At 41.7% G+C, this 27,309-nt stretch overlaps 1 protein-coding gene and 2 pseudogenes across 1 annotated transcript; 2 read left to right on the top strand and 1 right to left on the bottom strand.

Annotated features, from left to right (window-relative positions):
- Positions 1 to 3,297: 3,297 nt before the first annotated feature.
- On the bottom strand, positions 3,298 to 9,918 carry LOC125685361 (WD repeat-containing protein 27-like). Its single transcript, XM_048928359.1, is given in 10 exon segments — positions 3,298 to 3,774; positions 4,056 to 4,188; positions 4,857 to 4,910; positions 4,913 to 4,967; positions 5,815 to 5,885; positions 6,941 to 6,986; positions 7,466 to 7,579; positions 8,029 to 8,153; positions 9,616 to 9,729; positions 9,858 to 9,918. Coding segments are annotated over 10 exon segments (909 nt in total). The 3' UTR covers positions 3,298 to 3,638.
- A 407-nt stretch (positions 9,919 to 10,325) lies between these two features.
- On the top strand, positions 10,326 to 15,214 carry LOC125685468 (UPF0669 protein C6orf120 homolog; annotated as a pseudogene).
- LOC125685469 (UPF0669 protein C6orf120 homolog) overlaps positions 10,326 to 27,309 on the top strand; it is a 31,441-nt pseudogene continuing 14,457 nt past the window's right edge.

Below are 27,309 nucleotides of genomic sequence, written 5' to 3'. Positions count from 1 at the left end.
ACTTGCTCTGAGATATCATAGGATTTCCTTAGAACAACTAAGATATCTGAATGTGACATGTCAATAATAACACAGTGCTGGGTTTCAGAAGAAGCTTCAAATTCTAGCAAAAACAGATGCTTTCTCAGATTTCCACGTAAAACCAAAGCTATAACCTTTGACATTCTAGCATGTCCACCAACTACAATCAATAGAATCAAAATAGATTATTCTAAGTGTCTACAGCTACCAGTTATTTTCCATCTTTTCAAAAGAAAAGGTGATTATGAAAAAAAATATTTTCTAGTTACTTTCTGAGCCTAGTTTTAGTACTGCTGAGCAAAGAAATTATATGTTCTCCAACAGCAACTGAAAGTCAGACCTCTCTTTTTTTTTTTTTTTTTGAGTAGTAGAAACCAAAGTCAAAAGTAAATTTCCTAAACTTACAAGCATTAACAAAAGAGTATTCAAGACAACAAAACCAATCAAATGCTTAACTAAAAATAAGAAAGAAAGTCAAGTTATATAGAAAATTATATTCCATGCTATGAAAAGATATGAGAAAATGTAAGCATTCTACATACTTTAACTCTTTCAAAATTGACATTTCTCAGAAGACTATATTTTAAAAAAGAAAAACATCACATTATCATCATTTTCATTACAAATATTTGGGTACAATATGAAATACTACTAGAAAAATAAAATTCTGTCTAATAAAATAAAAATAAAATACATATAACTTGAAAAATAAATATATTGCTTAGAATAGGCAACAGACAGTCTTTTACTGTTTCTAAAAGTATGACTTTATTAATTCATGTCAAGATTGTTTTACACTTACTATGTGTTTCACTCGGACGTTTTTTATTTTTATTTAAATTTTCACACAGTGGAGATGCTGGCAACAGAGAACACCTAAGTATAAAAAAATAAATAAAAAATTGATAAATTCAGTGGACAAAATCAGATTAGGAAAAGGTGTCAAAACTTATTTTTACTAATTTGTGATAATCTACACTTCACTGTATACATCAAGTTTTTCTGCGACTTGAAATGTCAGTGTTTTCACAGAAGTCATTTCAAGGACCATGAAGGGCCAGACACTCATTGAGAACTATCTCCATGGATTTGCCAGGGAAGTGATGCTTCACTGACTTTATAAACTTCTGTGATTAAGCGATTATCCTGTAGACAAGAGGAAAGTGGTTCATATGGTTTACCTGGACTTGAATGCTTTTGCCATTGTCTCCCATGAGATCCTCATAGAGAGGCTCATGAAGCATGGGCTGGAGGAGCACACAGCAAGAACAGCCAGGCCCAGAAGTGATCGATGGCACAAAGTCTAGCAGGAATCATATAACTAGTGGAATACTTCAGGGATCAGTCCTGAGACCAATCCTGTTCAACATCTGCATTAATAATCTGGATGGTGGAGTGTGTCCTTATCAAGGCTTCAGAAGACACCACAAAACTGGGAGAATGAATGATACACCAGAGGGTTGTGCAGCCATCCAGAGATCCTGGCAGGCTGGAGAAGTGTGCTGGCAAAAGCATCAAGTTCAACAGGGAAGAGTGCAGAGTCCTGCATATAGGGAAGAAAAACTCCAGGCCCCAATCCCACAGGCAGGGGACCAGCAAGTCCAGAAAAGGACCTGAGGATGCTGGCAAACCCCATACAGGAAGTGAACCAGCAATGCACTCTTTCAGCAAAAATTGCCAATGGTGTCATGTGGTGCACCAAGAAGTGCTGCCACCAGGTCAAAGCAGGTGATCCTTCCCCTCTGCTCTGTGTTAGTGTTCAGGATTACATCCCCCAGTTCAAGAAAGACATTGCGCTACTGGAGGGAGAGTTTGGCAAAGAGCCACAAAGACAATGAAGGGACAGTAGTGTCTCTCTTGTGAGGAAAGACTGAGAAAGTTTGGACTGTTCAGCCTAGAGAAGAGGAGACTCAGCAAGGATTTTTCCAATGTATACCTGAAGTGTCAGTGCAAAAGAGATTGTGTCCAGTGGTGTCCAGTGACAAGAAGTAATGTTCACAAACCAGAACACAGGGAGTCCCAGCTAACTACCAAAAAGCATTTCTTCACTGTTCAGTTGACCAAACACTGATACTGGTTTCTCAGAGAGGCTGCAGTCTCCTCTTGGAAGGTGCTCAAAAGCGAACTGGACTTGGCCCCTGCTCTGAGTGTCCCTGCTTTAGAAGGGACCTCCAAGATGACCTCCAGATGTCCCTTCTGGTCCCAACCACTCTATGCAATTTAGTAATTTCTCCCACTCAGTGCAGTAAAGCAGGACAGGGAAACAGGTAAAGTTAATCCAAGTCAGAAAATAACACTGTACAAAAGCATGTGATGCACCTAGGTGTCAGAAAAACAAACGCATTATCCAATTTTGAAAAAAAATAAGAACATTTTAAGTTATTCTGTACCTGGCAATGACTGATAGACTCCCTTCATTTCCACTTTTAAGAATACCACTCTGCTGAGATGTCACCAACGAAGCAGGGTTAACTTCCAACACAGCAATGATGTCTTCATACATTGAAGTGATCAAGCATAAAACCTGCAATAATTACACTATAAAATAGCACACCATGTACTTCACAATTTAAGCTCTAACACAAAGGTATTTATAACAGAGAATGAAACCGTTTTTTAATTATGAAAATTACTCAGAGATATCCATAGATTTGGTCTCACAGCATTAAGCAGTTAAAAGTGCTTAATGGTGTCCTTCAAAATATGCTTATGGTGCTTGTATGTAATATTATATGTATATATTTCATTTCCTAAAAAAGCTCTTTTGCTGATTTTCCACAGAAGTTTTCTCACAACTCAGTTTTTGCAGATTTCTTGGACAGATTCAGAAGTTCATCCCAGCATCTGTTTGAGGAAAAGGTGTAACAATGTTTTTCCCTTTTTTTCCTCTAAGGCAGTGCCTCTGCCCCCTCAGTGGTCATTCTTGACATTCAAGGTACACACCAAACACCATAAAAAACAATTCACTTTTTGCTTTCTAGTCACTTCAGATAGTATTTAAATTTTGAGAACTATTAAAACTAGAAAACTCCTTAAAGAATCATCTCCAGCGAAATAACTCTGCAATTCACATTTTGAATAAATAAAAAAGTGTACATGTACATGATTTGTATACAAAATGCAGAATTAACGTTTATAAAAATAACTGGAAATGTAAACATTTGTTAAATAAATGCTAAATATATACTCACCTTTCCATTAACTGCTTTCTTCATTAATGAACACAATCTAGCAAATCGAATGCTGAGGCCACTGCAATCTTTCCCAAAAAGAACACAGTGGTAAGAGATGTATTTACATTTAAAAGGGAGAAAAATTTACTCATGCTGTTTTGACATAATCATAACCCACGATTTTCAGTATATATCCTTCTAGCTTACAGCCACATCGTGAAGTATGAGTAGAATAACATGCCTTGTAATTAGCTTGATAAATTGAATAAGAATTCATTAGTAACCACTACAAAAATCTAGTGCTGACACATGTTCTGATACAAGTCATCAGTGACAGAAAAGCACAGTAAAATTAATTGCTAAATTAAAATATTAAAAAACATTTTTGCTGTATTAACTAATTCTTTTACTATTTATATCAGCCAACAAAGAAAAGCAATCATGTTAGATTGTAGCGAGACATTTTCTAATGATTCCTTTGTAACATAAAAACGCTTCCAGTTCCAAGTTTGCTAAATTTATTAATAATAAGTCAGTAGAGGTTTCTATCCAAAAACAGCTTCTATTCTGGGCACAGCATCTATTAGGGAAAAAAAAAAAAAAAAAAAAAAAAAAAAGAAAACATACCTGAGTATGATAAAGAAGTTTTTTGGTTTTTTTGGGTTTTTTTTGTTGTTTTTTTTTAATATATAAGACACAGTAATACTAGCTAACTTGATTCCAATATGACAAAAATAATAAGCCATCCCATAGAAGATTTTCAATGCATTTTTAAAATCTGTAGTTCGAAGGAAAAAGTTTCAATCAAAATTGATGCTGTGAAAATAACCTAAGAACCTGGTGATATTTTAAAGGACTCACATATTTTCTTCATTGTGGAAACATACTGAATAGTCACAGTGTTCAATTAGGAGAACAGGCAATGATGCTTCCACTGACCCCTCTGGTTTCATGCTGTTTGTTTTGCAAAGCTCAGAAGCATTTTGCCTTTCACCTAAAAAAAACCAATCAACAATATCATCAGTCAATGAAACAATGAAATAAGGCATACAGAAGGGATTTAAGAAAGAATTAAAAGTAATGCAGTAAAATAGCATGAAATAAGACCACTCTATCTTTCAATTTCAAAAGATGGGGATGTCTTGAGCCAGAGAATCACCTTGCTGAGGTGCAATCGTTATTCATTTATAAGTACTCAGTGTTATAAAGATACCACTGTCAGTTAAATAATATATCATGGGGGCTCTGGTATAAACGTAAAACAACATAGCAGAGCAAAACATACAGCATAAAATAACATAACGCAGCGTAAAATAGAAGATTCTTAGAAGCTCCAAAGGTAACTGAGAAATGGTACTCCACTTAGACAATGGATTCTCTTTTTTAGGAATTGATTTTATAATTGATTTTATTCTCACATGTATCATGCAATGATTTACAAGCAGATACATTATCCAAGATGTTATTAGAGACATATACGCGTAATTCCTCCCTGTATGCCAATCCCCACCTCCATATCAACTTCAGTCAAAGATTCCACGTGACTGAGATTCAAAACTCCATCACTTACACGAACCTTTCATGGCATAAAAGGCACACATACTCAGTAGTCAATAACAATTGAAATATAGCAAAACCAGCATACTAGAAGCACTATGCTACCTAATTCTTCTTCAGATTTCCAGATTTTATTATAGAATTTCTCTTGCTCTTTAAGTCAGTATGTGCCACACAACGGTAACTATGATCACTGCTTAAACTGAAGATCCAAAGCTGAAAGAAAACAAAAGAAAAGTAATTTCAATGAAATTATACAGATATGAGCTAGAGGTTCAATACTGAACTCTGCTTATGTAAGTAATGAATTTTTACTCATCTTACCTGGGACCAGAAATTAAATTACATCTATCTATATCCCAAACTTTTCAAAGGTAATTTCATTATTAGCAGAAGAAGCCATTATCAATTTGAACAGCATGTCTAATTCCCATATGTTTATGTCTTTTAAAAACAACTCCTCACAGACTATTACCTACAATTAAAAATCCTAGGCTACCTGCGTGCAATTGCTTAATGGGCCACATAAGTTAATCTCATTGATACCTTTGTCTTTTTAGGCATCACCATATTTACATATTTAACTTTCTTCATGACCCATTGAACACTTACACTGAAGGAAGAGAGCTTCAATATGCCACAGAAAAAAAAATCAGATTAATTTATTCCTAGCATTAAATTAAAGAAGAATTCAAGTGCTTCAAGTACATTTATTACATTTTTCTTAGAATTCCACCACATTAAAATCATGGTCTCTCCCATTTATGGTTATTTGTTTTTTTCTTGGCCAAAAAATGAGAATTCTGCTTTTCATCTTTTTTCTTTAAAAACAGATACATACAGTATCTCAGTGTACATATACTTACTGATTGCAGTTCTAAAAACTTTCATGGTTTTGAGGAAAAAGTTTGCATTTTGTAATAAAGGTGTTATATTGTTATGTTTGCTAAAATAATTGTTGCAGCATTTTAAAACTAGCATGCAAATTGTGATGCTTCTTGATAGATAAATTAATGATTGTTGACTATTTTGTCACAGAGAGATTATTTTTTACATCTACTACCTGTCCTACAGCACATCCAATGATGATCTGTCTCTTTTCTTCGTCAATTAGTAGACTTAGCAAAGGAAATGCTGTTCCAAAAAAAGTTGCAATCAGTTCCAGAATACACATGAATCAGAAATTTTATTCAAAATTGCTAGCTCCTATTTATAGAGAAAGGTAAAAACAAAACAAAACAACAACAACAAAACCCTAAGGCAAAGGGTCTTCGCTTTTTTTTGTTGCAGTGGGTTTTCCATTTCTAGATCTGTAGCCTGCCTTCCTAAAATGGCATGGCTGTGATTTTCAGTAACCTTCTATCTACACTGCAGAGGCCGTGGTTTGCTGCACCCTTTCACCCAGGCTTAAGCAGCAATATTTTTCAGAGCCCCATTGTTAGATCACCTACTGTTATTCTCATGGCCTTGCTACCACAAACCAGTTCAATCAAAGCAACTGCCACAGGCTCAGAGAGGAGTCATTCCTTCTTCCTCTTCTTTCCTACCATAGGTTTGAGCTCTCCCTTTGCTTTGAGGCATCTAATAATAGATAAGCACAAAGCTTAACAACCATTTCCCACGTAGTTCCTTCCCCCAGTCGAAGTGTGCTCCAACTGCTCTAATTGCACCATAAGCAAGAACAACCAGCACAGAATAGGAGCATGTTCTGGTGAAAACCATACGGTTACTCTCAGGTAAAGTTCTGTTGGAGAGGAGTGTCCTTGCTGCACAGATGCTTGTCCTCCTCTCCTTTTGTTCTCATCTTTCTATAAAACGCAGCTTTTGATTTTAAAGTCGATGTATGCCTTCAACAACAAGCCCTGCTAGTAAACCTACACATGGTACACTTACAGCATTTCTTTTCATTTCCTACAAAAAACTTTAAAAAAAAAAAAAAAGCACATAGACAATAGAACTATTTGCACATCTCAGTAAATGCCAACAGTTAAACGCATATTCTGTACAAGAACTGTTTATAAAAATACACTGAAACTACCTACCCACTTTAAAGGAAAATATATGAGCTAGCATATAGTTTACTAGAAATATTTTTACTAGATCAACTAAACACCTACATACTGATTTTATTTTATTGTTCAGATCGATACATTTTGCTGTGCAAAAGTATATAAAAAAGGAAAATTTACCTGTTAATATCCCTGACATTAACACTCCAGTAGAATAGTCCCATACCTATAGGGAAAAACAAAATAAAGATAGGCACCTACTTAGATCTTTAAGGAAAAAACAAACTTTTAAAGGCCATCAAAACGAGGAAATGCAGCCACTGAAGGCGATGCAATATAGTAAGGTTGTTTTCCACAGGGTTTGTTTATTTGTTTGCCTCTTTATTGTGTCGGGCTCTGTTTAATCGATAAGTGCCAGAGTTTATTTGCCAGATAATAAAAATCACCAAAGTTAACACTTCACTATACTGTTTTGACTATGAAAAACCTTCACTGTCATTAGAAACAGATAAATAAATAAAAATAATTAATTTTTACGATAACTTTGCAAGCAATTCTTAAAAACAATATCTTGGTCTCTATAATATCAAAGATGACTTTTGCTTAGCTTTCAGCAAATATTTTTAGGAAAAAAAAGACAACATTAATTCAAAAATTCATTAATCCTATTATTTTTTTTTAAATGCAGCTCAAGAATTTCCTTGCCTTGAAGCTTCTGTCTTCAGACACCGATATAAGCATATTTTTCTCCCACGTGCAAAACTCAGCAGCAGTCACTGGAGCCAGGTGGCCATTCAATTTAACTAGTATAGCTTCATTCTATGAATAGGAAAGTCAAAATAAAAGCAAAACATTTCAAAACAGAACTGGCAATTAATTCAAGGTCTTAATAACTAAGAATTATTGCTAAAAATAACATCAGACTTAGGTTCAAATTATAAATTCAACAAGATTTTCTTAAGCCAAATATAGCCACGTATATCATTCTGCTGGCAGAAAACACCACATGTTGCATTTGCTTTTTCAAAGTGAGTGATAAAGGAGTAATTTTTCAGATGTTTTCATAACACTGAGATATCGTTTAACTTCAACACTTTACTCTGTCATCATTGTTACGACGTGTCATTGATAATGCTATTCAGCATTCATTTGTATTTGTTTTCTTCTAAACGAGAATATGAATGCATACAGTACCACATCATGATTTTATTGAAAGTGATGAACTTTAAGAAACAACAGCACTGTGGCTACAAAGAATGGTATCTCACCTTTGCACTTAACACGTAGATTCGATTTTCAGCACATACTGCCACCTGTTGATCATCTGGACTAAATCTTACATGAAGAACCAATCTCAGAAGAGTTCCAATGATAATTCCTTGAGGTGTTAACCCTGCAGAAATTTTATTATTACTGAGATTTAGCAAAATCTAAAACTCTGATGCAGCAAGGTTCTCACAAACATTGCATAGCAGCTATCTAACAAGACATTTATACCAGTATCTGTCAGGAAAATATACAGACTAACCCATCATTTAATAATATATAACAATATGGGTTGGAAGATCATCTAGTCCAATTAGACTAGGTTATTGGAAAGCAAAGTGCAGAACTATATACCAGTAAGATTTCTCCATCTACCTCCTTGCCTAGACCATATATGGTACTCTTTGCAACACTAATAATAAGCATGCATATCAAATCTCACTAATGTCAAGGATAGAATTTTTGTAACAGAATGGCATGTCTAGAGAACCTAGTAGTGCCTTGTTCATTTTGGAGACAGGAAATCCTGATTCAAACCCAGCAGAGCAGAGATTTGAAAAATATTTCTGAATATTTTTGATGAATATTTCAGCCACTCAACCACTAAGCGAAGGGGACTTTTCTTCTCCTGGTTTTAATTCTTCTCTGGGAAAAGGCTGAACGGGGGAGTACACCACTACAAATCATTGCATAGTAGGATGAGAAGAATGGCTTTGAGAACAGACATTTTTCATCCCTCTTATCACCACATCATTATGTTCATCTCAGTCGTTCTGCAGACCCACATTTTATGATGCTGCCTTCAACACTGTACAGATTTTGGACATCTTATCAAGTCTTAGGATTCCATAGGCTGCAAACTAATCAGAACACAGCCACAACAGCTACAGATGTCTTTTTCTAGGTTTTACTCTAGACACTGAGGAGTCTTTCTATAATAGATTAAGGTATCAAGGTTTATCAGCATGGAGAGATGAATCACATAAAGAACTCAACTTCCTGACATTTGATAAAAATAACGTGAAAAAAAATAGTCCAAGACTGTGCAGAGAGCAGTCTGGGCAGAGACAGTCTACACAGCATCTGCTGAAGATCGTGTGGACAGAGACAGAAAGGTGAAGAAGGAAATCTAGCAGCAGTGAATCTGGCTTTCAAATGCCTTTATATTAAATATACACAGACTGTCTACTGATCTTCCACTAAGTGACTCTAATTAATTTCCATGTTTGTTTCCCCTGAATTTTTAGTCCAATTTCATGCCCACTCCCTGAATCATTCCCTGAAACTCTATGTTATACTTGCATGGATTAAAGTGTAATGATAACATTCATTATAAAAGTATTTAAAACATTCTCATTTCTTTACGAGTGTTTTTTTTTGTTTTTTTTTGTTGTTTTTTTTTTTAAATAATATGTTTTAATAATATGTAGCTTTGCACATTCACTGTGGCAACGTGAGTTTTGTGAGTACAAAACCCAATTCCTACACATTAAATGATAGGCAAATCAACATCATTTTTAACAATGATTTTTTCTCCATGCCTTCCCTTTTGACGTTTGTCTACAGCATACAGCGGGAGGTGTTGTTACCTGTGCAGCAGGGCTGCCAGCTGTATTCCAGACGCACTGTTCGTTGTGATTCAGCAGGAAGGCGCAGTGCTGGTGTCCGCACGCCACCTGGACGAGGCACTCCGGCAACCTGGACTTAAACAGACGTTTTTCCCGGACGACCTCAGGCTCTTCGCTCCTTCCCCACGAACAACTGTCGCCCTCGCTTTCCATTCTCCAGCAGGGCACCGCCGGCGGCTCGGGGTGCGTCCCGACCTCCTAACTGCGCGGGATCGGGACGAAGCCGCCCAGCCGCCGAGCAACGGGCGGGGAGAGAGAGCTCATGGGAGGTCACTATGGCAACTGCATCGCTGCCGACGGGTCGCCAAGAGGGACAAGCGCCGCTACGCGTTGCGCAGTCACACGGGAGCAGGTGGGCGGAGCGGGTTGCCAGAGCGATGGCCGCGCGCGCAGCCCAACTCTCGCGATAGCAGAGGGCTCAGTCTGCGGCTAGCGCACAGCCCCGCCCGACCCGCCTGCCGCGGCGCGCGGGAGAGGCGGCGCGCGGCCGCAATGGCGGTGAGTGGCGGTTGCCGGGCAGGGCTGGGAGGCGGCGCCCGCTCCTCGCGCCGCTGTCCGGGCCGGTTTCGGGAGGAGCGGCAAAGCGAGAGGGGCGGCGCCGGGCCCGGAGGCTCTTTGGGATCGGCCTCCGCGCTGCCTCTGTGCGGCCGCTGCCGTCGGGGTGTGCCGGTCCGCCTTGGGGCGGGATTTCTCCGCGCCGCCCTGCCCTGCCGCAAGTCTACGGAGCCGCGGCCTCGCAGTCGCCGAAGCCCCGGGGCGGGCTGGAGGTGAGCTGCGCCGCGAAAGGTAGAAGGCTGTTTTTCTGTCGCTGTTCAGAGGGATTTTTGTTGGTTTGGACGGTTACGAGGGCGGGGCTGTTCTCTTGTATGCTGTCGTTGCAGAATTGGGGCCTTGTGGCCCGTGGGACCATAAGCTGGGAGCTGTAGAAAAGTTGGTGTGCTGTTGTTCCTCTGTCTGTTAGCTGTAAAACCCATGCGATTTAAGTGACGTTTCAGCAGCAGTCATGCGGTTTGTTTTGATGCTAGCGGGTTACCAACAGTGTAGTAGTAGCTGTCGTGTTTAAGGTAATTGTACAGTCTTTGCAGAAGGCATGAAGTGATGGAAGCCATCTGAAGCTTCAAAGCACCCTTGACTGGCATTTAAATTTGGTCAGCTGCATTCTTTGGAAGTCTTCGGCAAGGTTTAGAGCTCATGCATTGAGTGCAGCTGTTGTGCTGAGGCTGCCTGGGCAGCAGCGTGCAACGAGGGAGAGGAAAGGGTGCGGGAGCCTTGATTGTGTAGCAGCCCCTTCCCTCTCTGCCCTGCCCCAGCAGCCTGAGCTGTCATGTAGGTAAGTGCTGTAAAGAGCTGAGCGTTCATATGGTAACAAAAACTTGATGAAAGTGCACACACGCTTCTTCAGTGACAATATGCCATTTTGGGCAGAGAAACAATCCACACATCATTTAGCGCGTTGTGTTTTCTCAGTAAATAACCAGCTTTTATTGAAGTTGCTTGATTTGGTGTGAACAAAAACTGATTCCATCCAGGAATTAAATATACTAACTCTAAATCGTTTTGTATTCACAGAGTACTGGACTTGACAATAGGAAGAATCAGAATAAAATGTAAGAGCCATGGCAGCACGTGGGAGGAGAATCCTGATAGTATTTGTGGCAGCTCGAGTACTATGTTTGGTAAATACCTTTGAGGAAGAGGATGTACCTGAAGAATGGATTCTTCTTCATGTTGTTCAAGGCCAGATTGGAGCAGGAAACTGCAGCTACTTGAGACTAAATCATGAGGGAAAGATAGTACTTCAGATGCAGAGTTGAAAAGGTGATGCGGATTTGTATGTATCCGATATGACTCTTCACCCCAGCTTTGATGAGTACGAGTTACAGGCTGTTACTTGTGGCCAAGACGTTGTCCACGTAGCAGCACACTTCTGCCGACCAGTGGGAATAGGGATTTATGGGCATTCCTCCCACCAGGAGAGTGAGTTTGAAATGAAAGTCTACTATGATCGAACAGTCGTACAGCATCCACTTGGCGAGGCTTCCTACAATCCAGAGGAGATGGAGGCAAGCCAGAAATACTCGCACTCTACAGAAGATGAATCTCAGGATGAAGAGTCTGTTTTCTGGACTATACTTATTGGAATCTTGAAGGTGATACTTGAAGTTCTTTTTTAAATTGATACATGATGGACTAAATCACATTTCAGTTTGTGAAATTGAACATGAATAACTTTCTATAATATTTAATACTCTGTATTGTTTCCTGAAGAAGTATTCAGTTTACTTTTCGTAAATCAGAAGGAAAGTGGTGGGGAGAAAAAAAGCCATATTTAATTTTATATTGTAAGTTTTTTTTCCCCTAAAAGTAAAATGAGCAGCAACTGTGCTATTTGCAATATTCTTCAGAGATCAGGGCTTAAAACTGAATGTAGAGCTGGGGATCCCTAAACAGGTGCTTAGGAAAAATTAACTCTTAATGATTTTCTGTCATTAGTTTCTTGATAAAGAGTGAAATACAAACTGCTGCTCTGTAGTGCCCCCTCAATTTGGAGCATATTTAAAAATGAATCCTCCTCTTTTGACAGGTTACCTTCAGTATAACTAACAAGCAATGGCTTTGAAGCGTACTGAAGTTGAGGGATGTAGGGTGAAAGAAGAAAAAAAACCAGCCGAATAAGGGGATGGAGGGGCTATAATTTGACTGCTTGTGCTGTACATCAGTCATCTGTAAGCAGAGGCCTGTCCAGTCACTCACCACCTCTGCAAATCCATGACCTGAATCCAGTGCATGTTACTTCAGTATTACAGTAGGGAGGGAAAGCCTTCAGCTGTTGTTACTTGTCAGTAGAACATTCTCATTCCTCATTAAAAGCAATGCAGTATATAGTACCTTAAGCCTGAGAGGTATTTTCTTACATCTCCCTTTTATAGCTTTTTGAGATTTTTTATTTTTTTTTAATGTTTACAGCCCCTTTTTTTCCCCTGTAAATTTATATCAATAATTCATTAGTTTGCAAAGAAAATTTTTGCTGAAAGGAATTTTCAGAATATTGTAAGAAAGTCAGATTGTGTTCACTTTTTCCCTCAAAGTTAGTCTTTTCCAGGAGTACTTTTTGCCTTGTTTGAGTCTTTCAAATTAATTGCTATGCAAATAGTATGTATTTAAATTGCTCTGTAATTTTCTTTTCACAGAGCTTACAGATGAGTACACAGAAATAAATAAGTGTGGTACTGTAATTTTATACAAATGGTGCATGTACCATTTAAATTTCATTATATAAAGCTTTTTCTTTTCGAACAGGAGTTTGACTTTTTTGTCTAGATAGCTGACAGGACGTGATGAGAGACTTGTCTCACAAAAATGGTTATATAGCCAAAATTAAAAGTTTATTTGATAAAAAGAAAAACGCAGTGGTACTGTTCCTCTTAAAAGTGGTTGGTTAAATAGCACCAAAGTATCACTTCAATTTGTGCAGTTACATTTTGAAACAGCAAGGATTTTTAGGGGAGTTTAGCCTTCCTTGCTGTTTTTGCCCCTTCTTCTTCCTCTTCTGGGGCTGGGAGGGTCTGACAACAATCACAAATCCAGTGACCTACAAAAAGAAAGTTATCAATTAATGGGAAACTACCTTTTTTGTATTCACTCATCTAGTTATGCACCTTTCACCATTTCAGCAGGTTCTCAGCAATGTGTAGCACTTTGTTTAATGCATAAAACCAGCTCTTCTTTAAAATGTGAAGTATCTTTTCTAAAAGGTGCAGAAAGCAGCATGTACAATTCACCATCCCTTGCAGACTCACTGCATGTAACGGTTACTTCAACACTTGCGGATCTCAAGAAGGGCCAGCACTGCTAAGGCAGTGGTTCTTAGAAAAGAAATGACAAACTACAAGGTTACAAGTTGGGTTTTCATAGGAATGACCGCAGTTCAAGGTTATGGGTGGTTACAGCAGAAAAGGATAGCAGTTAAGAATGTTGCTATTGTGCCACAGGCTAGGAGGGCTTGTTTCCCAAACCAACGTGAGTTATTTCAGTGCAGCTGGGCAGCACAGATTAAAGTGCTGGCAGGGGCTCAACACCAGACCCTGTACTAAAACCTGTTAATGGGGGGAACAGTAACGGCTTGAGCAAAGAGCAGGAATATTAACTATTTATATTACAACAGCTGGAATCTCAAGAGCTGCTTTGCTCATTTTAAAGTTTTGTAGCAATATTATCTATTTTGCTCAGATTCTCTCCTTAAGTCAGAATGAAAGCTGAATCAGCCGCAGAACCTGGACTGACATGAGAGCAAGCTCTAGTGCTTTCCCAAATGGGAATATATATTGGAGGTAGTAGTTACAGGGAATACTGTCGCTGAATACATCACCACAAATATAGCATGGATTTAGTATCATGTGAAAAGCAGTGCTGCTACCAGTTATGCCTCTGAAGTTTTCTTTACAGGGCCTTGAGTTGGCCAGGAGATACCAATGAGCAGGTGATTCAAAGGTACAAGCTGCCTGAAATTTAGATACCTCACTTCCAGATATGACATCTAAGAATAAAAAGGGCAAGGAAAGGTGTTTAAAAAGGTGTTTACAAATACTATCTTAAGCACTCTTTTTAATTTAGAAATTAAAATAATAGCACACTTTATTAATGTGAAAGCTGTATTCCAGCAATGTGCAGCAATACAGGTGTCTTTAAGGGTTTCTTTTAAGAAAAGAGATCATTATTCTCAGTATTCTGTGGAAATGTATATTTAAAACAAAATAGCTCCAAGTGGGTCTGGATTTTGTTGTAAAAGGCAATTACATTTCCTATTCAGGAATTGCCAGGTTAAACTGTGCACAACTAAATATACAGAAATAAAGCTTATAAAAAAAATGGGACCCTACCGGATGCTTTCCAACGCTGTTGTTCATTCTGACCCTTCACACTGCTTTTAAACTTCTTTCAAAAGCAACACAACTATTCTGACAGAATCCCCAGGACTCAGAGGAGGTGGGAAGAGAACAATTAAATCTTTATTACCTGAGGGAAAAGCGTCAAGCCCCACACAAAAAGTGTGATAACCACGGTCACATACATCACAGAACATCATTTCTTCTTCATGATGAGGCTGCCCACACGTAATGCATGTTTTACACTCCATACATTGCCAAGGGTAAGTCTTAATCATAGCAACAAGCTCCGGGGTCATAGCAAGGCAAGAAGGGTGGCGTAGATTAAAACCAATATTATTACTATGTCTGAAATGAAATGTAAATTATTTAGACTGCTTTTACAGAAGCTGAAGCCGAGCTCACCTCCTGGTGAGATCTGATAGTGCACTGAACGTGTCAGTACACGTAACATTAAATAGGAAGCTTCAATGAAGGAGAGAACAGGCAACAGAACTGTCGTACACAAGTACAGATACTTCCACCAAAAATCTGTCAGAGATTCTCTCTTAGGAATCCAGTTAGAGCATGCAGATACTTACCACTGTTGTCACACTGGGAGCAATGTATAAGAGCTTCAGCTTTTCCTTTCTTGTTGGACTCCTTACCCTTCAGACAAATTCCACGCATAGCATTTGGAATGACCTTTGGCTGGAAGGGTAGAAGAGGACTATAAATTCATTCCAGAAGAATTCACAGATTTAACAGGAAACGTGTCTCCTTAACTCTTAAAATTAATGATTTATCTGCTGTGTGAACCTTAGTACGTAGGACAATAACTGACAATGAGTGCTGTTTCAATCTTTGATTAACTATGTACAGTTTTGCATTTGGCACGCCTGTAGAGAGAAATAGGAGCCTGTTAAATTGAGCAACGTTTGTGGATTAATTTTGTGTCCAAAATGAAAAGACAAACCCAGAGTTGTAACTCAATGATGATCAAAAAAGATACGAGGCATTACATTTTTCAGAAACATCTTCACAAGGACCAAGGAACAACCCAAGCATTATGAACTTCAAACACATTTCAGTGCATTGTTGAGTTTTGACCACTGCTTAATAATTTCAAACCCAATTTCTCACTAATTTCCATATAGTCCTCACTGATTTTAATGACTATTGCCAGAGTTTTGAAAAGAAATGCTGCTGCAAAGGCACAGCACCTAGAGGGAATTCAAGGCATATTCCATTTTCTGTGGAACCAAATGGCTCATCAGTAAGAAGAACAGTCCCAGTCAAGCACCACCATTTGTGGGGAGAAGAATGAAGTTTAATTAAAAAAAAAAAAAAAGTGTATATTTAAAAACAACAAACAAAAAACAGATCTTTTGTAATGCAACTTATAGTTAAGTGCGTCTATTGCCATGCCAGTTTTTGTGCTAGTACCTATATCTAGTTAAAAAAATAAGAATAATCTGAACTCATATTTAAGTAGTCAGGACACATTGCTTAAGGATTTATGAAGTGTTCCATCTGTTAAAGTAAAAACACAGTTACTGTCTCTGATGCTGACTGGTCTAAACAGTTTTATTTAAAAAAAAACAAAAAACACCATACCAGCTCTTCACTGGTAACTTCCTACAAAAGCTGACAGAGGCATTCACACAGACTTTTTTCGCTTATTTATTTTAAAAAAGCATAGTCAACCTGTTTTATACATAAATATAATGAAACAATAAAAGAAGTCTAACATTCACAAAGTAATAAATATAATGGAAGCAAAAACACACATAAAGTCTCTTACTGTTAACTAATCTATGTGTCCTACATGTATACCTTCATACCCTGCTCCTCTCAACAAAAGTGGCACACGCTTAAACTTTGTCAGTGTTGCAGCATCTGCCCTTCTGTTGTTTGGCCTACATTCTAATTTATATTGTGGTTGTGTTTTTATCTATGTTCTAAGTAAATCAAGCCTTTCTAGAATAGCAAGTGCACTTCTCTAATCAGACTTCTAGTTTGTTACAAATTTGTATCTCACTGCCTTCAATATTCAGCAGCATACTCCCTTGTACTCCATCAAAACTAAAGTGAGCTACTTTCTGGTCACTGTACTTGCATCAGGGTACATGCATTAACACTCTGCTCTATATATTTCTAAAGTCAGACACTGATACAGGTGCGTTAATTAAAACTGCTTCCATCTACACTTACTTCACTAAATTGTGTTTATTAGAAATCGTGCATTTAGGGGGTGGGTAGGATGGGAATCACAGCCTATTAACAATACAGTTCCAACAGTATGGAAGTAATTTTTTTCTTCTTTTTTTTTTTTTTTTTAATAAAAAAGGGAAAAAAAAAAGAAAGTGGTCCGTGAGCACTCCAGATGAGATGTCCCAGTACTGTGGCCCATTCTGCAGACTGAAAGCAGTATTGCACTCTCGTATCTTCTTGCTTCTCTTTTCTTGCCAGACAGAGGTGCTGAGCCCAGTGCCAAGATCTACGCGAAAGCGGTGCAGGAGGTCCTTTCTGAAAGAGCTCGTCTCCAGGCTGGAGGGCTTCCTCCATCAGCAGGTCCCAGCTCAGGGGGAAGACCTGCCCCTGCCGCGTGCCCCCGCTCCGTCTCCAAGTCCCTGGCTGGATCTAAACGCAAGGGCTTGGAAGAAGAGCAGCAAACAGCAGCGCAGCTGCCTGCCTGCAAAAGAGCGAGGGCTGAGAGCGGAGGCAGCGTGCCGGCTCCAGCAGCACAGCCTGGGCCTGCTGCAGCACGGAGCTCCAAGCTGAGAGGTAAGCAGGTGCTGTGTTATCGCCCTGCAGGGCAGGTGCTGCCCTTATCAAGCACACTGAGGCTGCACAGGGTTGGCTTTGCTTTTTCCTTCTCTGCAGAGGGGAAAAGAGTTGAAGCCTCCAAAGTCCCAAGGCAGTGAGGTGCCACAGTATGTAACCCTGTCTCTTTAACTGCATGGTGGTCTTCTGTTTGTCCCCCTGGAAATGTCATTCACTGAGAGGCTTCCTGCTCAAATTTCCCCTGTCTTTTTTCTGCCTTCTGCTTTTGTGGTACCCTGTTTACACAGTTCTGCTGCTGACAGAATGAATTCATTTTTATTCTTGCTTTATAGCAAGAAGACAACAACAAAAAGAGAGGAGAGGGCAACTGAAGAAGGCTTCCCTCAGAGCTGCAGCTGCACATGCAGAGGTGAGTCCTTGGTGAGCTCAGACACGGCTCTTGTTGCTCTCAGTGCCTCTGTCTGACAGCCGTGAAAGATGCTGTAATGTCCTGAGGGCAGTGATGTCACAGAAAAACACCCCGCTGTGTGTCTGAGGAAATCACGCTGTCAGTGAGAGCTGCCCAGGGGAGCTTGGATGCCTTCCTCCGGCTTGAGAAGGGCACTGTTGGTAACGGCCGGAGGGTTTTGCTGTGATAAAGAGCCTTGCCATGTCAGGCACTGCGACCTTGGAAACCTCGTTCCCCCAGCAGAGCATGAATCTTAGCATAGGCAGCTGCTGTGGGAAGTAACGCCAGTGACCTGAATGGCAGGAACGTGCTGTGCTGCATGGGGCCGTTCTGCAAGTGTCCTGATCAGCCTTGCTTAAGGAGATCTGCCCACATTGTTTCTGTCCTGTTTCTACACTCGCTCTGTTTCTTTCCAGTCCTCCGCCATGAACAGCCTTGTGGAGATGATGCAGAAGCTGCAGCTGAACGACTGAGAGGAGGAGCATCAGCAGGCAGCGCTGCAGTGCGCGGCGTTGCAGGGCAGCGTTCCGAGTGCCGCCCAAATCGGCATTCCTAGTTTGGTTGTAATCAATAAAAAACATCACCATAGAGATCAACACAGAGCGCACGGCCTGATTTGTCCATTGGCATCCATGAGCTGCTGCTCCAAGGACTTTCTGACACACTCACATAACAGCTGTGCAGTCACACACACATGCGTGCACATCCTTGCACAAGGGGAAAAACAGGGACGTGTGGGAGAAAACCCCAGATTTAAGGAGAAAAACAGGGATTTCTGGGAGAAAACTCCAGATTTAAGAGGAAAAACAGGGATTTCTAGCAGAAAAACACAGTTTTAAGGGGAAAAACAGGGATTTCTAAAAGGAAAAGCCATACTTAAGGGAAAAAAAACCCAGATTTAAGGGGAAAAACAGGGATTTCTGGCAGAAAACCCCAGATTAAGGGGAAAAACAGGGATTTCTGGCAGAAAACCCCAGATTTAAGGGGAAAAAACGGATTTCTAGCAGAAAACCCCAGATTTAAGGGAAAAAGCCCCAGATTTAAGGGGAAAAACAGGCATTGTTCAACATCTTCATCAATGACCTTGATGAGGGGATGGTGGCCACCCTCAGCAAGTTTGCTGATGATACAAAGTTGGGAGGATTGGCTGACACGCCTGAAGGCTGTGCTGCCATTCAGTGAGACCTGGACAGGCTGGAGAGCTGGGCAGTAAGAAACCGGATGAGGTTCAACAAAAGCAAGTGTAGAGTCTTGCATCTGGGGAGGAATAATTGCATGCACCAGTACAGGTTGGGGGATGAGCTGCTGGAGGGGAGCTCTGCGGAGAGGGACCTGGGTGTCCTGGTGAACGACAGGTTGGCCATGAGCCAGCAGTGTGCCCTTGTGGCCAAGAGGGCCAATGGCATCCTGGGGTGCATTAAAAAGAGCGTGGCCAGCAGGTCGAGGGAGGTGATCCTCCCCCTCTGCTCTGCCCTGGTGAGGCCTCATCTGGAGCACTGCGTCCAGTTCTGGGCTCCCCAGTACAAAACAGACAGGGATCTCTTGGAAAGAGTCCAGCGGAGGGCCACGAAGATGGTGAAGGGCCTGGAGCATCTCTGCTATGAAGAAAGGCTGAGTGAACTGGGTCTGTTCAGCCTTGAAAAATGAAGACTGAGAGGGGACCTGATCCAGGTCTATCAGTATCTAAGGTGTGGGGGCAGAATGGCGAGGCCGGACTCTTTTCAGTGGTGAGTGGAGACAGGACAAGGGGAAACGGCCGGAAACTGCAGCACAGGAAGTTCTGCACCAATGTGCAAAGGAACTGCTGTACAGTGAGGTGAGGAGCACTGGAACAGGCTGCCCAGGGAGGTGGTGGAGTCTCCTTCTCTGCAGATGTTCAAGACCTGCCTGGATGCCGACCTGTGCGACCTGCTGTAGGGAACTGCTTTGGCAGGGGGTTGGACACGATGAGCTCTGGAGGTCCCTTCCAACCCCTACAATTCTGTGATTCTGTGCGACTCCACAGCAGAAATGGAGCACTGTGTCGGCAGCTGGAACAACGAATGTTGCTGTATTGTTTTAGTCAGCGAGGAAGGACGAGCCACACATTCAATATGAACGTTCTGCTATCGTCAACTCTATTCTACAACCCTTAACATATTCACACACATGATTACATCATACTTGTATGACTTTGCATTTCATACAACACAGATTTATTGTTCTACTAACATTTGCTAATGATAAACAAAGCAGTTTTAATCTTGTTTAGAGAACATCTGGTACATTCTGATTTCCATTATAAAGCATCCTTCCGTCTATGTGTTTTTTCATTTTCCTAATTACAGATGCAGCAAAATATCATGATTGCCAAAGCACAAAAGGTTATGCTCTTGAAAGATTACACAATTTTAAGCCTTTATATAGAGAGCAGGGTCATGGTTGGGTCATACCAAACTTTTCCATTATTTTATTGCACTAAATCCCACAAACCAACAATGATGGACTGAGGATTTCCTGAGTTCCAAATCATAGCATTTTCATTTGCCATAGTCTTTCATGTATGACTTCCACAGCACATGTGATAGATCATGAGACAACCTGGATAAGTACTAGCACACTGAAGACAAAAGCACAAGCATCTCCAAAATAACTCATTTTAATTCTACCCACAAATGAGCAGTATACATCCCTGTTCTCCAGTGACTACAAAGGAAGTTTATCCACCTGTGGTTTTATCTTACATCTGCCACAGTTAATTCTAACATTTCAATATAAAAGCTGACATCTGCTTTGAACTTAGATTTCAAGGCACTTTCCAAACACGATCTACTACAGAAAGACGTGAAAAATGCTCTTTCCTTTTTGCTCTGTTCTGAACATTGTTCCATTCCTCCTATCCACCCGAGAATTCATAAGCACACAATTTTAATGCTTGTCTTATGAGAAGAACAAACAATTCTTCACAACAACTATCAGACCCAGCAGCTACCTGAGATTATCTCATGGAAGAAAGTCAAGAAAAACAAGGGAAATGCAGTAAGATGCTACGTGCAGTCTGCTGGAATTTCTTCAGTCCTGCTAGACTGACCGTGCTTTGTATCATGAAGCTCTGTTAAGGACTATAAGGACACGCTCTGAGCTCAAATCCCAAAGTCTCAGAAAGTACTGTGATAGAATTTTGGCTGCTCACATCCCATGCATCTGACAAGCAAAATCGTATCAGCTAGCAAAGAACACTGGACCAGAAGGGAACAACCACGCTGACCTGCCACGCATACGTGCCAACTACAACTGGTAAGAGAACAAGAACTCAAAGGCTTTCTGCCATGTGGTTTCATATAAATGGGCAGCAAGCATAAATACATTGTATACTCTTAAAGAACCTCACCACACCACTTAAAGCAAAGACCTGACAGCCTTCTTCACAAGGTTGATTTACTTTTCACAATACCTAACAACAACAGCCTGACACACACACACAGTTTAAAACCTCAACTTGATTGTAAGCGTAGGCTGCTGTCTGAATTCTTGCCATGCAATTTAAAATTCCAACAAAATCTCCAGCAATGTGCGAACACACAAACAGGAAAAATAGCAAGGCAGACCATGAACAACAGCTGATGTACAGCTCACATCTACAGACATCTCTGTGTGAGAGGAAATGTACAAATAGGGCCCTGTCCTTCAGGAGGCGCCCTTCTGAACGACAACACTTCTGCCTCAGCAGGAACGGGAACCACTGAGAAGCCAGCAGCACCACACAGCCCCTGCTAACCGTAGGGAAGAAATAAAGGGGGTGCTGTGCTTCAACCAGAATATTCCTATTTCTGAAGTACGAGGAAGAAATTCCCAAAGCACTGAAAAGAGAGATGAATGCAGCTTCCAACTTTCTTCAGTTCTCTCCAAGGGACCAAAGGACATGAAGAGACAGCTCTGAAGAGATCTGAACATCATCGGATGGACAGAAGAAAAAAGAAATGGGGACAGAAGGAATAAGAGTGATAGCAGGGAAATGGAGTGAGCAGAAGGGAAGAGTGAGGGGAACAAGAAACAGCTCTCTGAACAGCTATCAGAGGGAACAGCAGAGACCAGAGAGGAGGGAAAGGGGAGGAAAAGAGAACGTGCATGGAGAGAACTGCATGTACCAGGGAGGGAGGCTGTGGAAGTAAGAGGGAGGAGGGAGAAGCCTGTGCAATGGCAGGAGGGGGAGAGGCAGTATGGGGAGATGGTCAGAGAGAAAAGAGAGGACAGAGGGGAAACAGCAGAGGGGGAGATAGGAGAGCAGAGAAAAGAGCAAGACAAAAGAGGAAGAAAAAGGCAAGAAGCACAGTGGGCAGAGAAGTGTGGAGAGGGACAAAGGGAAGAGCATGAAGGAGGGATGGATTGGGAGAGTGAATGGGAAGGGAGAGAAATGATTGTGAGGGAGCAAAGAGACAAAGGTGGAGAGCAGAAAGAAGCAAGGGAAAGGCAAACAAGGAGCAAAGAAGGAGAGGGGAAGGCGGGCAGGAAGCAAGAAGTGCAGGGAAGGAGAAAAGAGACAGAAGGCAAACAAGAGGATATGAGGACACAGGAAAATAGGAGGAAAAAAAGAAAAGATGCAGAAAGAATGAATGAGAAAGGTAAAAAACAGAGAAGAGTAAGAAAGAAAAGAGGTTGGGAAAGGAGCACAGACAGCACTGAGGCAAAGACCGAAATAGAAGCAGACTTCAGAAAGCAATGTGTGGCTGAAAGGGGGAAAAAGCAAATAGTGTCAGGCACGTGGAAATAACAGCAAAGGCAAGACAGCAGGGAAACAAGAAAGGAGAGGGAGATGGGAACAGCACGCATAGACATGAGTGGCAGAAAGTGAGGTAAGGGAAGAAGGCAAAAGCAAAAAGGCCAAGGGAAAAGACCGAGCAAGAGGTAAAGAGACACAGCAGGACAAATTCAACATGACCGAGGAAAGGAGGAACTAGAGGGGAGACAGATTGAGAGCATGAATGGTGGAAACAGAGGGGAAAGGAAGAGCGAAAAGAACAGGGGGCAGAAGGCAGTGGTAGGGACAGCGAGAAAGGGGATGAGAGTCTGAGAAAGAACAGGAAAGAAGGGACAGTAAGTCCAGGAAAGGATGATTAAGAGAGACAGCGATGGGGAGGGAAACACAGCAAGGGGTCAATAGGAGGAATAACAGCAAGAGAATGGAAAAAGCAGGGAATGGGAAAGAGCACAAGGGAGCAGGGGATCATGGCAGAGAGAATGAATGGCTAAGAGTGTGAGGCAAAGGAAAAGCAAATGCATAAGCACAAGCATGCAAGAGAGGGAAAGAGGGAGACAGCTAGCAGAGGGAGGGAGAGGGAGAATGAAGTGCATGCAAGTAAAAGAGAAGCCGTAGAACTCCAGAAAAAAGTAGAGAAAAAGGGACAACTGAGAAACCTCTGAGAGAGTAAGAGGGAGAAAACAAGGTGGTGTGAAAAAGCATGCAAGAGAAGGAAAATGAACATGCAAGGTCCTGAGAGAAAAAGCTGAACAGGGAGGGTATGCTGGCTCTGGCTGGGGTGGAGTTAACTCTTCATAGCTCATACACTGTTCTGAATTTATGACTAAAAAGTGTTGATGTTATGTCAGTGTTGTAACTCTTGTTCAACAGAGGTTGCACAACATCAGGTTTCCTATGTTTTCACATGCTGCCACTCAGCCAGGGACTGCAGGAGTGCACAAGAAGCTGGGGAAGGCAAAGCCAGAACAGCCAGCCCACAAGGAACAGTCTGTGCTGTATGACACACTCAGCAGTAAAAGCTGAAAGGGAAGAAGTGGTCCTGCTTAGGGAAAGCTCTAGAGAGCAAGAGATGGCATGTAAGCACATAAGAAAAGGGGAGGGCTCCAAAGCAAGACAAATGGAAAGAACATAACAGAGAGAGAAAGGAAAGGAGCCTGAAAGAGAAAGGGACTGAGTGTGCATGACAGAGAGAAAAAGATTTCCTCCTTGTTCCTTCTAGGAGAAGGAGGAGAAGCATGGAAGTGAGGGAAACTGCATGCAGTCTAGAAGGCAAGCAGACATGAGAGAGAGGTGACAACAGCACATGCAAGAGGGAGAAGGAAAGCATGCAAGAAAGTGCATGCAAGAGGGTAAAAACAACATGCAGACAAAGCCTGAGATCAAGTGTGTAAAATGGCTGATAAGAAGGAGTGCACAGAAAGGAAAGTGCAAGGCAGTCAAAGCAAAAGGAGGGAGAAAAATGCAGGTGAGAAACAGGGAAAATGGAGAGGCAAGAAAACAGGCAAGGGATAAACGGAATGCATAAAGAAACAGAAGGCAGGGGGAGAAACTGCCAGAGGGAGAAAGGTCAAGGACAACAGACAGGGACAGTGTCACAGGAATGGGAAAGGAAGCCTGCACATGGGAGAAGGTGAATGGGCATGAGACAGACTTAGGGCATACGCACACAGAGAGCAAAACTGGGTGATGGCACACAGAGAAAGAGGAAGAGCGAGGCACAGGGAGAACAGGGAAGTGCATGAATGGGAGAGTAAGAGAGGAGGGCATGCGGGAACGTCCATGTGAGAGAGAATGAGTGCATGAGAAATGAGCAAAAGGAAAAGTGTCAGCTCAAGGAAATCATGCAAGAAAGAGAAAAGGCACAGGAAAAGGATATAAGCCATGGGAGAGAGAATGGATGAAAGAAGATGGCATGCACGCACAAAAGAGAAAAATTGAGACAGAAAAGTGCGCAGAAGAGAGAGCAAGCATGCAAGACAGTGCTAGTGTGCAAGAGATGGCAAGTACGCAAGAGACAGCAAAGACTGAGCATGGAGGGGGGAGGAAAAGACTAAGCAAGAGGCAGGGAGAAGTCCATGAGGGAGGGGAAGAGCAAGCACCAGAGAAAAATGGTATGAGGCAGTTAAAGACAAAGAGCATCCTCTCCTTCCATCATGGAGAGAAGCTGCACTACAGGGGGAAAGCACGTGGCTGAAGGAATGCAGTGAAGGTGGGGGAACATGCACAAGAGGGAACAAAGGGGAAAAGTGCATGAGAGAAAGCGTGTAAAAGAGGACATGGAAGCTTGAGGGTAAGAAACTGCAGCAAGAGAGGAAAAGCATGTTGGAGAAGGGTTAACATGCAAGTCTGGGGGCAAGGGAAAGTTCACTAAGGAGGAAGGGAATGAGTGCAAGAAAGAGGGACTATACGCAGGACCGCACAAGCAAGAAAGGGAAGGGGCTGCGTGAGAAGAAAAGTGTGTCCAATAGTCAGAACACATCAACAGAAGGAAAGTGAAAGAGGGAGGGGTTTGCAGGAAGGGTGGAAACCTGCCCACAAGAGAGAGAGGAAGCATGCAGTGCAAAGAGATGGAAAGTGTGTGTGCAAGAGAGGAAAACTTGAGGCTGTGAGAAGGAAAGGAGCACGAGAGAGTTAGAAGAGAGAGGGAGGCTGTGCCTGTGAATAAGGGAAGCTACAAAGGGAAGCCACGTTAGGAAAAAATGGCAGAGCGGGCAAAAAATGAGAGAGGGGAAATGTGCTGACAGAGAGGGAAAGCCAAACCAAGAGAGCAAACGTAAGCATGAGAGAAGAGGGGGAAGTGTGCCAAGAACTCCAAAGACAGTGAGGGAAGCCCAAGATACGAACAAAAGGGAGTGAAGGAAAATGAGAGGTACAGAGAAAAAAAACACATGCAGAAGAGAGATGTGACTCATGCGTAAAGAACAAAAAAGAAAAGTACAGCATCACAGAAGAACTCTTACAGACAGGGAACATGAGCAAGTGGGACATGCAAGCGGCATATGCAGCTGAGCTAAATCATACACGCATTCAACACAGCAAAAATTTATTCTGTATTTGTATTTTATGTCTCTTCTTGCTTAGTTTAAAGCCGCTTTTATCCCTTATCCCACCCTATGCTCCCTGATAAACAGCCCCTTCCCATGGGAGAAGAAGCATGTGCAAGAAAGGGAAAGGGTATGCAGGCAAGAGGAAAGGAAAGCACACACACAAGACTAAGAAAGCAAACCCAGGAGAGTTCAAGAACAAGAAAAAAAGCACTGGAGAAAAGGCACAAGAAGCAGCAATGGCATGAGATGGATTGCACAAATGAGAGGGGGAGCAGATCAGAGGGAAAGCGGACAAGCCAGATCTCATGCAACAGTGAGGTTGCAGAAATTAGAAGAAAAGGATGAGAGAGGGCAAGGCAGCCAAAGATCTGTCTGATCTGTTCTGTTAAGAACCAGGACAAAAAAAAAAAAGCATTAAATGTCACCACATTTTCTTCACCTTACTTGCTAGGTGACCACCTTTACCAAGTGAGACAAGCACAGAATCATAAGGCTTGGAAAGACCACTGAGATCACCTAGTGCAACGATCAACCCGTGACTGTGACCACTGAACAGAAGAAACAGGCATCAGAGATGCTGCAGTAGCAAAGACCACAAAGACAGAGGGAAATCAGATATAGACAGAATCATGGAACAGCCTGGGGTGCAAGTGGCCTTTTAGATCATCTAGTTCCAAGCCCCCTGCCACAGACAGGGGCATTTCCCACTAGAGCAGGTCGCTCAAAGACCCATCATGCCTGGCCTTGAATACTTTCAGGGAGGGGTGACCACTTCCAGCGTCTCACCACCTTCACAGCAAAGAATTTCTTCCCACTATCCAGTCTAAATCTATCCTCTTCCAGTTTAAAGCCATTTCCTCTCGTCCTGTCGCTACCTGTACTTACAAAAAGTATGTCTGCAAAAGAGAAGCAAAGCAAGGGAGAAATTGCAAGAGCCTGGGAAGAACTCAATGAGAAAGGAGGAAACACAAGGGAAAGTGCAAGCAAGAGGGAAAGCCTCCATGCAAGAGGGGAAGATTTTACGAGCAAGAGGAAAGCATGGAAAAGGTGAGGGAAGTGAGAGACCATGAGAGAGAAGACTTGATGATCCTTGAGGTCTTTTCCAACCCAACCTGCTCTGTGATGACTCTGTGAACACATGCTAGAGTGTCAGCACCCAATGGAGATGAGGAAAGCAAAGAGAGGAAAAGCACTTGCAGCAGGGAAAGCATACGAGAGTAGCAGCACACGGACAAGGGCAGAAACATGCAATAGAAGATAACACAAGTAGGTGAGGAAATACAAGCAAGAAAAGAAAAATGTAAAAGAGAGAGAATGCAAGACTGGAAAGCAAGAGGAATAAGGGGATAGAAGAACAGAACATGGGAAAATGAGAGAGTGTGACCGGAAAAGGCAAGAGATAAACACATAAGTGACACGTGGAAGGCATATCAGAAAACACAGGCGAGAGGGTAAGAGAGCACAAGTCAGAGAGGAAAAGTGTCTAAGAAGGAGATTAACACAGGGTAAGTATTTCAGAGAGACAGAAAACAAGAGCCAAGAGGGAAACGGCACACGAGAGGAAGAAAGAAGAAGGGATGGGGAGCAAGAGAAGGAGTGGCAGGAGCAGAGAAAGAGAGAGAAAGGGTCATGTGGTGGAGGGAGCAGTAGAGAGAGAGAAACAGCAAAGGTACACTGCCAAAGACATGGGAGGGAAAGTGCAAGTAGGTGTGAAAGGGAGAAAGCAAGAAATACTGCTGAAAAACAGCAAAGGGGAAAGCGAGGCTCTGG

This window comes from Lagopus muta, chromosome 28, assembly GCF_023343835.1.
Source record: "Lagopus muta isolate bLagMut1 chromosome 28, bLagMut1 primary, whole genome shotgun sequence".
Lineage (NCBI taxonomy): Eukaryota > Metazoa > Chordata > Aves > Galliformes > Phasianidae > Lagopus > Lagopus muta.
This window is presented reverse-complemented; position numbering and strand designations above follow the sequence as displayed.